The 13,513-nt window shown below is 38.3% G+C and overlaps 2 protein-coding genes across 2 annotated transcripts in view; both read left to right on the top strand.

Annotated features, from left to right (window-relative positions):
* LOC133543128 (neuronal acetylcholine receptor subunit alpha-7-like) overlaps window positions 1-5,177 on the top strand; it is a 58,813-nt gene extending 53,636 nt beyond the window's left edge. Inside the window, exons 9-11 of the mRNA XM_061887592.1 lie at window positions 1,681-1,790; window positions 3,101-3,230; window positions 3,322-5,177. Of these exons, the coding sequence (XP_061743576.1) occupies window positions 1,681-1,790; window positions 3,101-3,230; window positions 3,322-3,599 (518 nt within the window). The 3' untranslated portion in view covers window positions 3,600-5,177. The remainder of the gene's footprint in view (window positions 1-1,680; window positions 1,791-3,100; window positions 3,231-3,321) is intronic.
* Window positions 5,178-7,857: 2,680 nt separating this feature from the next.
* The window catches only part of trip4 (thyroid hormone receptor interactor 4), a 214,629-nt gene continuing 208,973 nt past the window's right edge, over window positions 7,858-13,513 (top strand). The window contains exons 1-3 of the mRNA XM_061887660.1: window positions 7,858-8,043; window positions 12,937-13,118; window positions 13,187-13,323. Of these exons, the coding sequence (XP_061743644.1) occupies window positions 7,907-8,043; window positions 12,937-13,118; window positions 13,187-13,323 (456 nt within the window). The 5' untranslated portion in view covers window positions 7,858-7,906. The remainder of the gene's footprint in view (window positions 8,044-12,936; window positions 13,119-13,186; window positions 13,324-13,513) is intronic.

Here is a 13,513-nt window from a genome sequence, read left to right as displayed (position 1 = left end):
GAACAGATGACAATTTTATTAACCCTTGCGTAATGTTTATATTTGTGTTACTCAGCCAGCGTTTGTGGGTCTGATGGACCCGTTGCATTTTGTGGATTTTAATGCCTCACAATCGAACACTTTTATGTTAAAATACTGAACAGATGTTTACCTTATCCCATTCTGTTCAGTATTTTAACATAAAAGTTGCGGACTCAGTACCTCTGATAGGTAAGCAGGGGTGATGTTGTCTCTACGCTCTAACATGATAGGTGACTGTTTGCCTCTCATACGTGGCTGACTGGAGGGCGGCAACTTTCCACCCTGTTATAAGCATTATGTTTACCTTATCCCAGTAAACATCTGTTCAGGATTTTAACATAAAAGTGTTTTATTGTGAGACATTAAAACCCACAAAATGCAATGGGTCCATCAGACCCACAAACGCTGGCTGAGTCACAACAATATGAACGTTGCATGGAAAATTTCTCTGCCAGTTTTCTGCATCCCAGAGGGATTCTTCTTTTGGGTTTCTGCACCTGCGGTTCCCACACAAGTTTGCAACAATGTTTGTCAACACTGTCTGCTCTCATTTTCTCGCACATTTGACCCTTCGATGTTCTGGTTACCTACACTCTGTCCTCCCCCTGTCTAGGCCTAGTGTGTGTGTGTGTGTGTGTGTGTGTGTGTGTGTGTGTGGTACACAGAACATCAATTTCCAATTTACCATGAATTGATTAACGTGGACCTGACCTAAACAAGTTGAAATACTTATTCAGGTGTTACCATTTAGTGGTCAATTGTACGGAATATGTACTGTACTGTGCAATCTAATAATAAAAGTTTCAAACAATCAATCAAAAACACTTCTATTAGCCCCGGGTCCAGTGGACCAGGACATCTTATATGTAATAGAAATGTGTAGGCGGGGGGTGTGTAGTCATTAAATATATATTCTGATATATGTTCTACACAGAAAATGAGCCAAAGTCAGTGTGTCTCAGTTTAAAAAACTAATTAATTGTATAATTTTTATTTTAATAAAAAATGAAAACGGGTCCCACAGGCCCGAACACCACACAAGATGCTCACAAAAATGTGTGAGCAAAATTAACATGTTACAAATTCAGTTAATTACATTTTTTATTTTTATTTTAAAACTGTTTAAAAAAAATAGAGTGAAGAAAAATTCAGAGCGTAAATATTTGTTCTTGAAAACTCAAGACTCACTTACGGGAAATTAAGACAGAAGCAAACAATTCTGTAAACTTGACACTTCAATGACAGAATCCATTGCTTCAGTCTTAATTTTCCATAAGTGAGCAACTAATATTTCTGCACTGATTTTTTTAAAACTGAGTTTTTATACAATTTTTTTTTTCATTGAGTTTTTACAATCTGAATTTTAAAATATCGTATTTCAACAAACTTAATTTTTAAACACACACAATGTGCTTACACATTTTTATTCAATTAAATTGTCAGCATAATTTGATGTAGAACAAATTTAAAAATTCAGTTCACACATTTCAAAAATGTGTGAACTGAAAAAATTAAGTGACATGAATTCAGTGTCCGAAAAAAGCTTTTTTCTTAAAAAATACACAAAATAACCTGAAAAACACCATGTAGGCTTGACAGTGACACATTTTAGAGACGATGAATGGAGGAACTAACTCATTTTTCCTTTAATTTTTCCAGCGCTGTACTTTGTCACCACCATGGTCATTGTTTCCATTTCCATAATTGCCACAATTGTGGTCTTACAATTTCACCACCATGACTCTGATGGAGCCAGGATGCCAAAGTGGGTGAGTGTCCATGTCTTTATAAGCATAATATTGACCCACAACCACTTTAGAACCAGCGTTCTCTCCATGCATTTTAGTATTTTTCTTTTGACAGATATACAAATTTCGAAAAAATATATAAAATAAACTGTGTTATGGAAAACACACATTTCCACCGTAGATGATGTTGGTTCTCACGAGGTTATGTAAGGCAATACCATTTTTTAAGACCTGAAAATGCTTTTTTAAAGTATTTTTTTAGACTGTAAAAACTGTAGTTACTGACAGTGGGTTTCTAAAGTGCTCCTGAGCCCATGTGGTGATATCCTTCACACACTGATGTCGCTTTTCGATGCAGTACCGCCTGAGGGATCGAAAGTTTCGGACTTGCCACTCTGAACCTTTTGATGATATTACAGACCGTAGATGGTGAAATCCCAAAATTCCTTGCAATATTTCGTTGAGAAAAGTTGTTCTTAAACTGTTCGACAATGTGCTCACGCATTTGTTCACAAAGTGGTGACCCTCGCCCCATCCTTGCTTGTGAATGACTGAGCATTTCATGGAAGCGGCTTTTATACCCAATCATGTCACCCACCTGTTCCCAATTAGCCTGTTCACCTGTGGGATGTTCCAAATAAGTGTTTGATGAGCATTCCTCAACTTTCTCAGTCTTTTTTGCCACTTTTGCTAGCTATTTTGAAACATGTTGCCGGCATCAAATTCCAAATCAGCTATCCATCCATCCATTTCCTACCGCTTATTCCCTTTCGGGGTCGCGGGGGGCGCTGGCGCCTATCTCAGCTACAATCGGGCGGAAGGCAGGGTACACCCTGGACAAGTCGCCACCTCATCGCAGGGCCAACACAGATAGACAGACAACATTCACACTCACATTCACACACTAGGGCCAATTTAGTGTTGCCAATCAACCTATCCCCAGGTGCATGTCTTTGGAGGTGGGAGGAAGCCGGAGTACCCGGAGGGAACCCACGCATTCACGGGGAGAACATGCAAACTCCACACAGAAAAATCCCAAGCCTGGATTTGAACCCAGGACTGCAGGAACTTCTTATTGTGAGGCAGACGCACTAACCCCCTTGCCACCGTGAAGCTAATATTTGCAAAAAATAACATTTTCCAGTTTAAAGGTTAAATATCTTGTCTTTGCAGTCTATTCAATTGAATATAAGTTGAAAAGGATTTGCAAATCATTGTATTCTGTTTTATTTACGATTTTTACAACGTGCCAACTTCACTAGTTTTGCTAATAACTCAAAATGAACGCTTGGGCTGCTATTTTGATGAACTCCTTAATCGTCTCCTTCAAGGTACGTGTCTTCCTCCTGGATTGGTGTGCCTGGTTTCTGCTCATGAAACGTCCAGATGAGGACAAAAAGAACCCGCAGAACAGTCTGAACGGCATAGACACTAAGGCAGGTGTTCCATCCTCCACCAAAGGTAACACACTATGTTGGAATGCATGGCATGAAGAGCATTCATTGGTCAGTTGGCACAAACGCACCTGATACTGCACCTCTTGGACACACAGATGAGGATCAGGCTTTCCTCCCCAAAGGTCAAAGCTGCGCAGCTGACAGCGAGGAGCCAGATCTCGTCAAGATCCTAAACGAAGTGCGCTATATCGCCAGGCGCTTCCGTGTGCAGGATGATGGAAAGAGGGCGGTAAACGACTGGAAATTTGCCGCGGCTGTAATCGACCGTCTCTGCTTTGTGATTTTCTCGCTGGTCATTATCCTCAGCACCTTAAGCATTCTTATGTCGGCACCAAACTTTCATAATGCCGTATCCAAAGATGCTTTCGCTTGAGAACTTAGTCAGAAAATAGACTACAAGATGCCCATCATTTACCTTAAAGGCCTACTGAACTTATATTTTCTTATTTAAACGGGGATAGCAAGTCCATTCTCTGTGTCATACTTGATCATTTCGCGACATTGCCATATTTTTGCTGAAAGGATTTAGTAGAGAACATCGACGATAAAGTTCGCAAATTTTAGTCGCTAATAAAAAAGCCTTGCCTGTACCGGAAGTAGCAGACAATATGCGCGTGTGACGTCACGGGTTGTGGAGCTCCTCACATCCTCACATTGTTTACAATCATGGCCACCAGCAGCAAGAGTGATTCGGACCGAGAAAGCGACGATTTCCCCTTTAATTTGAGCGAGGATGAAAGATTCGTGGATGAGGAAAGTGAGAGTGAAGGACTACAAAAAAAAAGTAGACGGCAGAGCCATTCAGATGTTATTAGACAAATTTACTAGGATAAATCTGGAAAATCCCTTATCTGCTTATTGTGTTACTAGTGTTTTAGTGAGATTATATGGTCGTACCTGTGCAACCTGAAAGTCGGAGGGGTGTGGTGACCGCCAGTGTCTCCGAGGGAAGCCACGTTTCTCGACGAGGCGAAAGCAGCCGTTGGGGCTGGGCTGAGATTTTTTTTTTTTTTTCCTCCTCCACGGTGAAAGCATCCGACGGTCGGGGGCGGCCGGTGAGAGGGGGCAATAGAGTCGCAGCTACCTCTTCGACAGGTGCAGGAGGAACGACGCAAGCTCTCCGCTCATGTCTACGGTAAGAGCAGACTTATTACTACCATTTTCTCACCGAAACCTGCCGGTTGACATGTGGTCGGGAACCATGTTCGCTTGACCAATCTGTTCCATAGTAAAGCTTCACCGTTATCTTTCAGGAATGTAAACAAGGAAACAACACAAACTGTGTTTGTGTTGCTACAGTTTGTGTTGCTAAAGGCGGCCGCAATACACCGCTTCCCACCTACATCTTTCTTCTTTGACGTCTCCATTATTAATTGAAAAAATTGCAAAAGATTCAGCAACACAAATGTCCAGAATACGTGACGTCACGCGCACGCATTGTAGAGGACATTTCCGCGTGAAATTTAACATTTCAATTTAGTAAACTAAACCGGCCGTATTGGCATGTGTTGCAATGTTAATATTTCATCATTGATATATAAACTATCAGATTGCGTGGTCGGTAGTAGTGGGTTTCAGTAGGCCTTTAAAAACAGTTTGCGATACCGTATTTTGTAGTCTATTATGTATGAGACTTGCGTATCACCAAATATTGTAATTCTCATCTTGCAGTGGCATTGCATGCATTTGAATATTTGTCCTAAACTTTGCCTTCTGTATAACAAAATAATACTCTATTTACCACAACTGTAAACCACCTCAGTTTCATTATTTTCTAACGAATATGTAAACAAATTAAATTACAAAGCATTGCTAACCAAGAATATTTTATGTTTAATCACTGTTTTATGTTTCTACTAAAAGTGCATCCATACACTGTACACTTGTGTATCTCTCTTTCTGCTTGATAGTACTTAAAATAAAACTGTTGCAACATGCAACTTTATTGATATTCTTCCGGTTATTTGTTTTTGCACAATATAGCGTACAGTAATTCTACACATGCAAAATTATAACAAGAATATTAAAGCTGTGAGCCTCTTTGAATGGTTTTTTTTGCGAGTTTATACCAAAAAGTTCTATTTAGGTTTCATCTGACCACATGACAGTCTCCCAATCCTCTGCTGTATCATCCATGTATCCATTTTGGTATAACCTCAACTCGTCGTGTTTGGAGGAAGAAGAATACTGAGTTGCATCCCAAGAACACCATACCTACTGTGAAGCATGGGGGTGGAAACATCATGCTTTGGGGCTGTTTTTCTGCTAAGGGAACAGAACGATTGATCCGTGTTAAGGAAAGAATAAATGGGGCCATGTATCGTGAGATTTAGAGCCAAAACCTCCTTCCATCAGTGAGAGCTTTGAATGGTGACCAAATACTTATTTTCCACCATCATTTACAAATAAATTCTTTAAAATTCCTACAATGTGAATTTCTGTATTTTTTCTTTTCACATTCTGTCTCTCACAGTTGAAGTGTACCTATGATGAAAATTACAGACATCTGTCATCATTTTAAGTGGGAGAACTTGCACAATCGGTGGCTGACTAAATACTTTTTTGCCCCACTATATATATATAAATATATATATATATATATATATATATATATATATATATATATATATATATATATATATACATATATATATATATGTGTGTGAATGTGAGTGTGAATGTTGTCTGTCTATCTGTGTTGGCTCTGCGATGAGGTGGCGACTTGTCCAGGGTGTGCAAAGCCTTCCGCACGAATGCAACTAAGATAGGCTTCAGCACCCAAAGGGACAAGCGGTATATCTATTTATCTATCTATCTATCTATCTATCTATCTATCTATCTATCTATCTATCTATCTATCTATCTATCTATCTATCTATCTATCTATCTATCTATCTATCTATCTATCTATCTACCTACCTATCTATCTATCTATCTGTCAATGAAGTGGCAACTTGTCCAGGGTGTACCCCGCCTTCCGCCCGAATGCAGCTGACATAGGCTCCAGCACCCACAGGGACAAGCGGTACAAAATGGATGGATGGATAATAATAATAATGATGATGCCAAAATATATATATATATATATATATATATATATATATATATATATATATATATATATATAATATAGTATAATAATATATGTACATACCGTGTTTCCTTGAATTGCCGCCGGGGCGCTAATTAATTTAAAACCTCCTCTCTCTCCTGCGCTTATTAAAGGCATGCGGTAAAAGTAAGCATGCGCTAATTATTTTAAAACCTCTTCTCACTTCGACACTTACCAAAGGCACGCAGTAAAAATTTGAGTGTGATGTAAGCTTGGACCTTAAATCCTACTGAATAGCTCTTAATGTTCTTCCCTTTATGCGATTTCAAATTACCGGTATTGAAATCAGCCTCCTCCATTTTGAAAATGATGACAGGGGAAGTGTCACTTGTGATGTCATGAGTTTGACCAGGCGGTAATACTAAGCAAGCGCTAATTATATTGCGAAGCGAGTTTGACCCGGCAGTAATTCAAGGCAGGCACATACTATATGTCCTGCGGCAATTCAAGGAAATACGGTATATAATATAATAATATGTGTGTGTATGTATATATATATATATATATATATATATATATATATCCATTTTCTATTGCTTATTCCCTTAGGGGTCGCGGGGGGCGCTGCTGCCTATCTCAGCTACAATCGGGCGGAAGGCTTGGTACACCCTGGACAAATCGGCACCTCATCGCAGTATATATATGTATATATATATATATATATATATATATATATATATATATATATATATATACAGTATATACACACACACATATAGATTAGGTGGCGACTTGTCCAGGGTGTAACTACCTTCCGCCCGATTGTAGCTGAGATAGTCGCCAGCGGCCACAAAAGGGAATAAGCGGTAGAAAATGGATATATATATATATATATATATATATATATATCTATATATATGTATATATATATATATATAGATACATATAGATGTATAAATATATATATATATGTATATATATATATATATGTGTATATATATGTATATATGTATGTATATGTATATATATGTATGTATATGTATGTATATATATATGTATATATATATATGTATATGTATGTATATATATGTATATATATATATGTATATATATATGTATGGACACACACACATATAGATTAGGTTGCGACTTGTCCACGGTGTACGCCACCTTCCGCCCGATTGTAGCTGAGATAGGCTCCAGCACCCCCCGGGAGTCCGAAGGGAATAAGCGGTGGGAAATAGGTGGATGGATGGACGTTTTGCTTGTGTCCTGTTTTTTTCTGAATATAATCGTGATCAACAAATTAAAATGTATTATACAAAAATATGCAGTACTAAGCCACCCTTACAAAAAAAATAAAACGACACTGCGGTGCTATACTGCCATCTATCGGATGAAACAAATTAATTAGGTCTTGTGATATAATGTCCGCAACCCGATCAGTTTAATGTTTTAAGAATTATACAGTTAAATAACTCAAACTCCTACATTGTATCTCCTGATTATTTCACGTTTCTCGACTATTTGGCATTTTAAAAGTACATGGAACACATTTTTCTTGCAGGAGCAGTTCCGTCCGGAAGGCATTTTGTGCAGCACTACACTCTTCCGTGTGTACGTCTGTTATGCCACCGGCTGAAAACAGTTTACAAATCTTGAGTTTAATTCTCTGCGTGGTTAAAATGTCAGACAACTTGTTGCGGTGGTGTCTGGAGGAGTTACAGCGCACGTTTGCTTTGGAGGCGTCCGAAGACATCGTCAAGTAAGCAGGCTTTTAGCTGACGTGCTGCCTGTCAAAAAGGGAAAAGTTACCAACGTGTAGTATAGCTGTAGCTTGACTGATATGCTCTAAGATTGTCTCATATTTCCAATATCATTGTTCATATTGTTTTTTTCCCAACGTGTATAGTTCGATTAGAGTCAGTATTTAAACTGTTATTGTGTCAATTCTATTATTGTCTGGATCACTTCAAGTGCAGAAGTCCCTATATACAATAGTACCTTGACTTACGAGCTTATTAATTGGTTATGTGACGGAGCTCTTAACTCTAAACACTTGTAACTCAAATCAACACCTCCCACTTAGAATTAGTTTAAATCAATTTCATTGGTGCTTTGCCCCCACCACCAATAAAAAAAACAGCACGATTTTGAAATGTATCATGATTATTATGGGGGGAAAAAACACTTCCATCAGGAAAATTTTAAGAAAAGCAATATAATAGACTGCGGTATTTTAGGGTTGGCAGACGAGCTACTTTACCTATATACATGTACGCATATATTTAAATATATATATATATATATATACAGCGCCCCCCGCGACCCCCAAAGGGAATAAGCGGTAGAAATGGATGGATGGATGGATGGATATATATATATATATATATATATATATATATATATATATATTTATATATATATATATACATATATATATATATACATAAATATATACATATATATACATATATATATATATATATATATATATATATATATATATATATATATATATATATATATATATACCTCAGTGGTCTAGTGCAGTGGTTCTCAACCTTTTTTCAGTGATGTACCCCCTGTGAACATTTTTTTTAATTCAAGTACCCCCTAATCAGAGCAAAGCATTTTTGGTTGGAAAAAAAAAGAGATAAAGAAGTCAAATACAGCACTATATGATTGTAGCTGAGATAGGCGCCAGCGCCCCCCGCGACCCCGAAAGGGAATAAGCGGTAGAAAATGGATGGATGGATGGATGTCATCAGTTTCTGATTTATTAAATTGTATAACAGTGCAAAATATTGCTAATTTGTAGTGATCTTCCTTGAACTATTTGGGAAAAAAAGATATAAAAAAAGAGATGAAGTCAAATACAGCACTATGTCATTAGTTTCTGATTTATTAAATTGTATAACAGTGCAAAATATTACTCATTTGTAGTGATCTTTCTTGAACTATTTGGGAAAAAAAGATATAAGATAACTAAAAACTTGTTGAAAAATAAGTGTAATACAACAAAATAAGAATATACAATAATTCTTCTCAACAAAAGAAGAGAAATATAATCTTAGAGAAAAATGTAATTTAAAACATTTGTATGCACGTACAACACTTAAGACCTTTAGTATATCGGTATGTGGAATTAAATTATGGAATGGATTAAGCAAAGCAATCAAACAATGTACTTATTAATATGATCCACTTCAAGAAACTCTTCAAACTGGAAGTGTTTACAAAGTACAAAAAAGAAGAACTATGATAAACACTCTGATTTTACTCACCCATTCATTTTCAAAATAATCTTACTTATCTCTTCGTATGGAATAAAACTTACTTCACAAATTATTTATTTATGTATTTATTTTTATTGTGATTACTTATTACTTGAGGAGTATACATTGTGAATACATTGAGAACAGGAAGTGAACATAAGGTTTAGCAACTGTTAAGTAAAGAAAAGGGGTAGGATTAAATAAGCTCTGCTTCTTCCTACTCCTTTTCGAACATGTTGAAAAGAGAAACTGGAAATTGTGGTGTATCATTTTGTATGCTTGCATGTTCGAAATAAACTCAAACTCAACTCAATTATAAATAAAGATTTCTACACATAGAAGTAATCATCAACTTGAAGTGCCCTCTTTGGGGATTGTAATAGAGATCCATCTGGATTCATGAACTTAATTCTTAACATTTCTTCACAAAAAAAAATATTTTTAACAACAATATTAATGGAACATGTCCAAAACAAATCTAGCTGTCAACACTGAATATTGCATTGTTGCATTTCTTTTCCCAGTTTATGAACTTTCATTCATATTTTGTTGAAGTATTATTCAATAAATATATTTATAAAGGATTTTTAAATTGTTGCTATTTTTAAAATATTAAAAAAAAATATATCACGTACCCCCTGGCATACCTTCAAGTACCCCCAGGGGTATGTGTACCCCCATTTGAGAACCACTGGTGTAGTGATTAGAATGTCTGCCCTGAGATCGGTAGATTGTGAGTTCAAACCCCAGCCGAGTCATACCAAAGACTATTAAAATGGGACCCATTACCTCCCTGCTTGGCACTCAACATCAAGGGTTGGCATTGGGGGTTAAATCACCAAAAATTATTTCCGGGCGTGGCCACCGCTGCTGCCCACTGCTCCCCTCGCCTCCCAGGGGGTGTTTAAGGGTGATGGGTCAAATGCAGAGAATAAGTTTGCCACACCCAGTGTGTGTGTGAGACTATCATCAGGAGAAAAAAAATAAAAAATCTCCTGATGATTGAGGGATCCCCTCATGAAACAGTTCTGTAGAGATGAAGTAGTCTTGTGATTTTTCCCACACATACATATTGCGCTCTACCACGGTATCGAGCACTATTCTCTGGATAATCCAATCAAGATATATATATATATATATATATATATATATATATATATATAGTGTGTGTGTGAGAACATACATATATATGTATATATATATATATATATATATATATATATATATACACGGCTTGGCGCAGTGGAAGAGTGGCCGTGCGCAACCTGAGGGTCCCTGGTTAGCGCCTTGCATGGCAGCTCCCTCCATCAGTGTGTGAATATGTGTGTGAATGGGTAAATGTGGAAGTAGTGTCAAAGCGCTTTGAGTACCTTGAAGGTAGAAAAGCGCTATACAAGTACAACCCATTTATCATTCATTTATGTACGTATACATATATATATATATATATATATATATATATATATATATATATATATATATATATATATATATATATCAGGGTTTCCCACATATTTATTTATTTGTGGCGGCCCGCCACGAAAGAATTACGGCCGCCACAAATTTAAAAAAAAAAAAATATATATATATATATATATATATATTTTTTTTTTTTTTGCCTTTTGACTCACTCGACGGGCTTCACGGTGGCAGAGGGGTTAGTGCGTCTGCCTCACAATACGAAGGTCCTGCAGTCCTGGGTTCAAATCCAGGCTCGGGATCTTTCTGTGTGGAGTTTGCATGTTCTCCCCGTGAATGCGTGGGTTCCCTCCGGGTACTCCGGCTTCCTCCCACCTCCAAAGACATGCACCTGGGGATAGGTTGATTGGCAACACTAAATTGGCCCTAGTGTGTGAATGTGAGTGTGAATGTTGTCTGTCTATCTGTGTTGGCCCTGCGATGAGGTGGCGACTTGTCCAGGGTGTACCCCGCCTTCCGCCCGATTGTAGCTGAGATAGGCGCCAGCGCCCCCCGCGACCCCGAAAGGGAATAAGCGGTAGAAAATGGATGGATGGATGGACTCACTCGACCACTCATAAAAGCAATGGGACTCTGTCTGTGAATGGAGCTTGTAGTTACATATTATATAAATATGTAAATATTATATAGATATGTACATAAAGTGTTGTGATTATATTCCAACTCCGCGTTCTTCTAGTTCATCGCCCCCCCTGTTTATTTTTTGGGCGATTTTTTTGTTGGCATTGAAAATTAAATTACATTACCTAGAGACCTGCTCAGTGGCCTTGTGGTTACAACGTAAGCCCTGAGACTGGAAGGTTGTGAGTTCAAACCCGATACCAAAGACTATTAAAAATGGCACCCATTGCCTCTCTGCTTGGCACTCAGCGTCAAGGGTTGGAATTGGGGGTTGAATCCCCAAATGATTCCTGAGCGCGGCCACTGCTGATGCTCACTGCTCCCCTCAAATTACAGGGGGTGAACATGGGGATGGGTCAAATGCAGAGGATAATTTCACCACACCTTGTGTGTGTGTGTGTGTGTGTGTGTGTGTGTGTGTGTGTGTGTGTGACTATCGTTGGGACTTTAACTTAACTTAAACTTTAAAGGTAGTATGGCTGAGTCCATTTCAGTGCTGCTGGTATGATCGCCAAGTGGTGAAGTGCCAAGATGACATCAAAAATTAAGTTATGCGCAACCCAGGCACTAAAACAGCGCACTGCTGAACCAGCGGAATTTGCTCTTTGCCAAAAAAGCATCAGATTCGGTACCCATTCATACAAATTGGATGGATAGATAGATAGATAGATAGTACTTTATTGATTCCTTCAGGGGAATTGCCTCAGGAAAATTAAAAAAATACACACAGTAACGGATAACAATATATTCACCAAGGCTATTTTCCCTAAAATACACATTTACTCAATGAATCGAACAATCTAATCGATAGATTATTCGATTACTAATTTAACTGATAGCTGCAGCCCTAGAACCTAAGGATGGCGTGGCGCAGTGGAAGATTGGCCGTGCGCAACCCGAGAGTCCCTGGTTCAATCCCCACCTAGTATCAACCTCATCACGTCCGTTGTGTCATTGAGCAAGACACTTCGCCCTTGCTCCTGATGGGTGCTGGTTAGCGCCTTACATGGCAGCTCCCTCCATCAGTGTGTGAATGTGTGTGTGAATGGGTGAATGTGGGAAGTAAGTGTTAAAGTGCTTTGAGTGCCTTGAAGGTAGAAAAGCGCTATACAAGTACAACCCATTTATCATTTTTTTTATTTAACCGTAATCATATACTAAATGGAACCGTTCTTGACAAAGAGACCTTGAACTGTAGTCACATATTAAATGGAAACGTTCTTCACAAAAATACCTTGTCAGTCCTCTCATGTTTTGCTTTCATAATGTCTGCCCTTTAGATACATTATATCCATCGAAAAAGCAGATGAGATCGAGGAGTATGTGGGCGACCTTCTCCAGGGCACAGATGGAAGGAAAGGACAATTCATTCAAGAGTTCCTCTCCAGATGGAAGAAGACTCAAAGACAGGCTGGCGATACCTCTGGTCTTTTCCTTTTCAAAGAGTCGACTTCAGCAACAGGTGGGAAGGCTTTTGTACAGTAGGATGGCAGAAACGCCTCTAAAGGTTTGCAAAATATCTTTTTCTAGAATTGGACCCACAAGACACAAGCAAGGATTTCCAGAAGAAGTCTAAACGGAAGGGTCGCAACAAACATGAGGTGTTGGCTATCAGTCAAACAGACCCTGAGCCAGAGGCAGTCAAAACCCCCATTGATCTGATGAGGGTGAGTACACACTTTCATTTTAGTTCGTTGAGTCAAATGCAGCTAAGATAGGCTCCAGCGCCCCCCGCGACTCCAAAGGGACAAGCGGTAGGAAATGGATGGATGGATGGAGTTAACATTTGTTTTATGGAGACAATTCTCATCAAGTGATTAGGGTTGTGCAATATGTACGATAGGGCTGCACAATTTT

Source organism: Nerophis ophidion, linkage group LG25 (assembly GCF_033978795.1).
Source record: "Nerophis ophidion isolate RoL-2023_Sa linkage group LG25, RoL_Noph_v1.0, whole genome shotgun sequence".
Lineage (NCBI taxonomy): Eukaryota > Metazoa > Chordata > Actinopteri > Syngnathiformes > Syngnathidae > Nerophis > Nerophis ophidion.
This window is presented reverse-complemented; position numbering and strand designations above follow the sequence as displayed.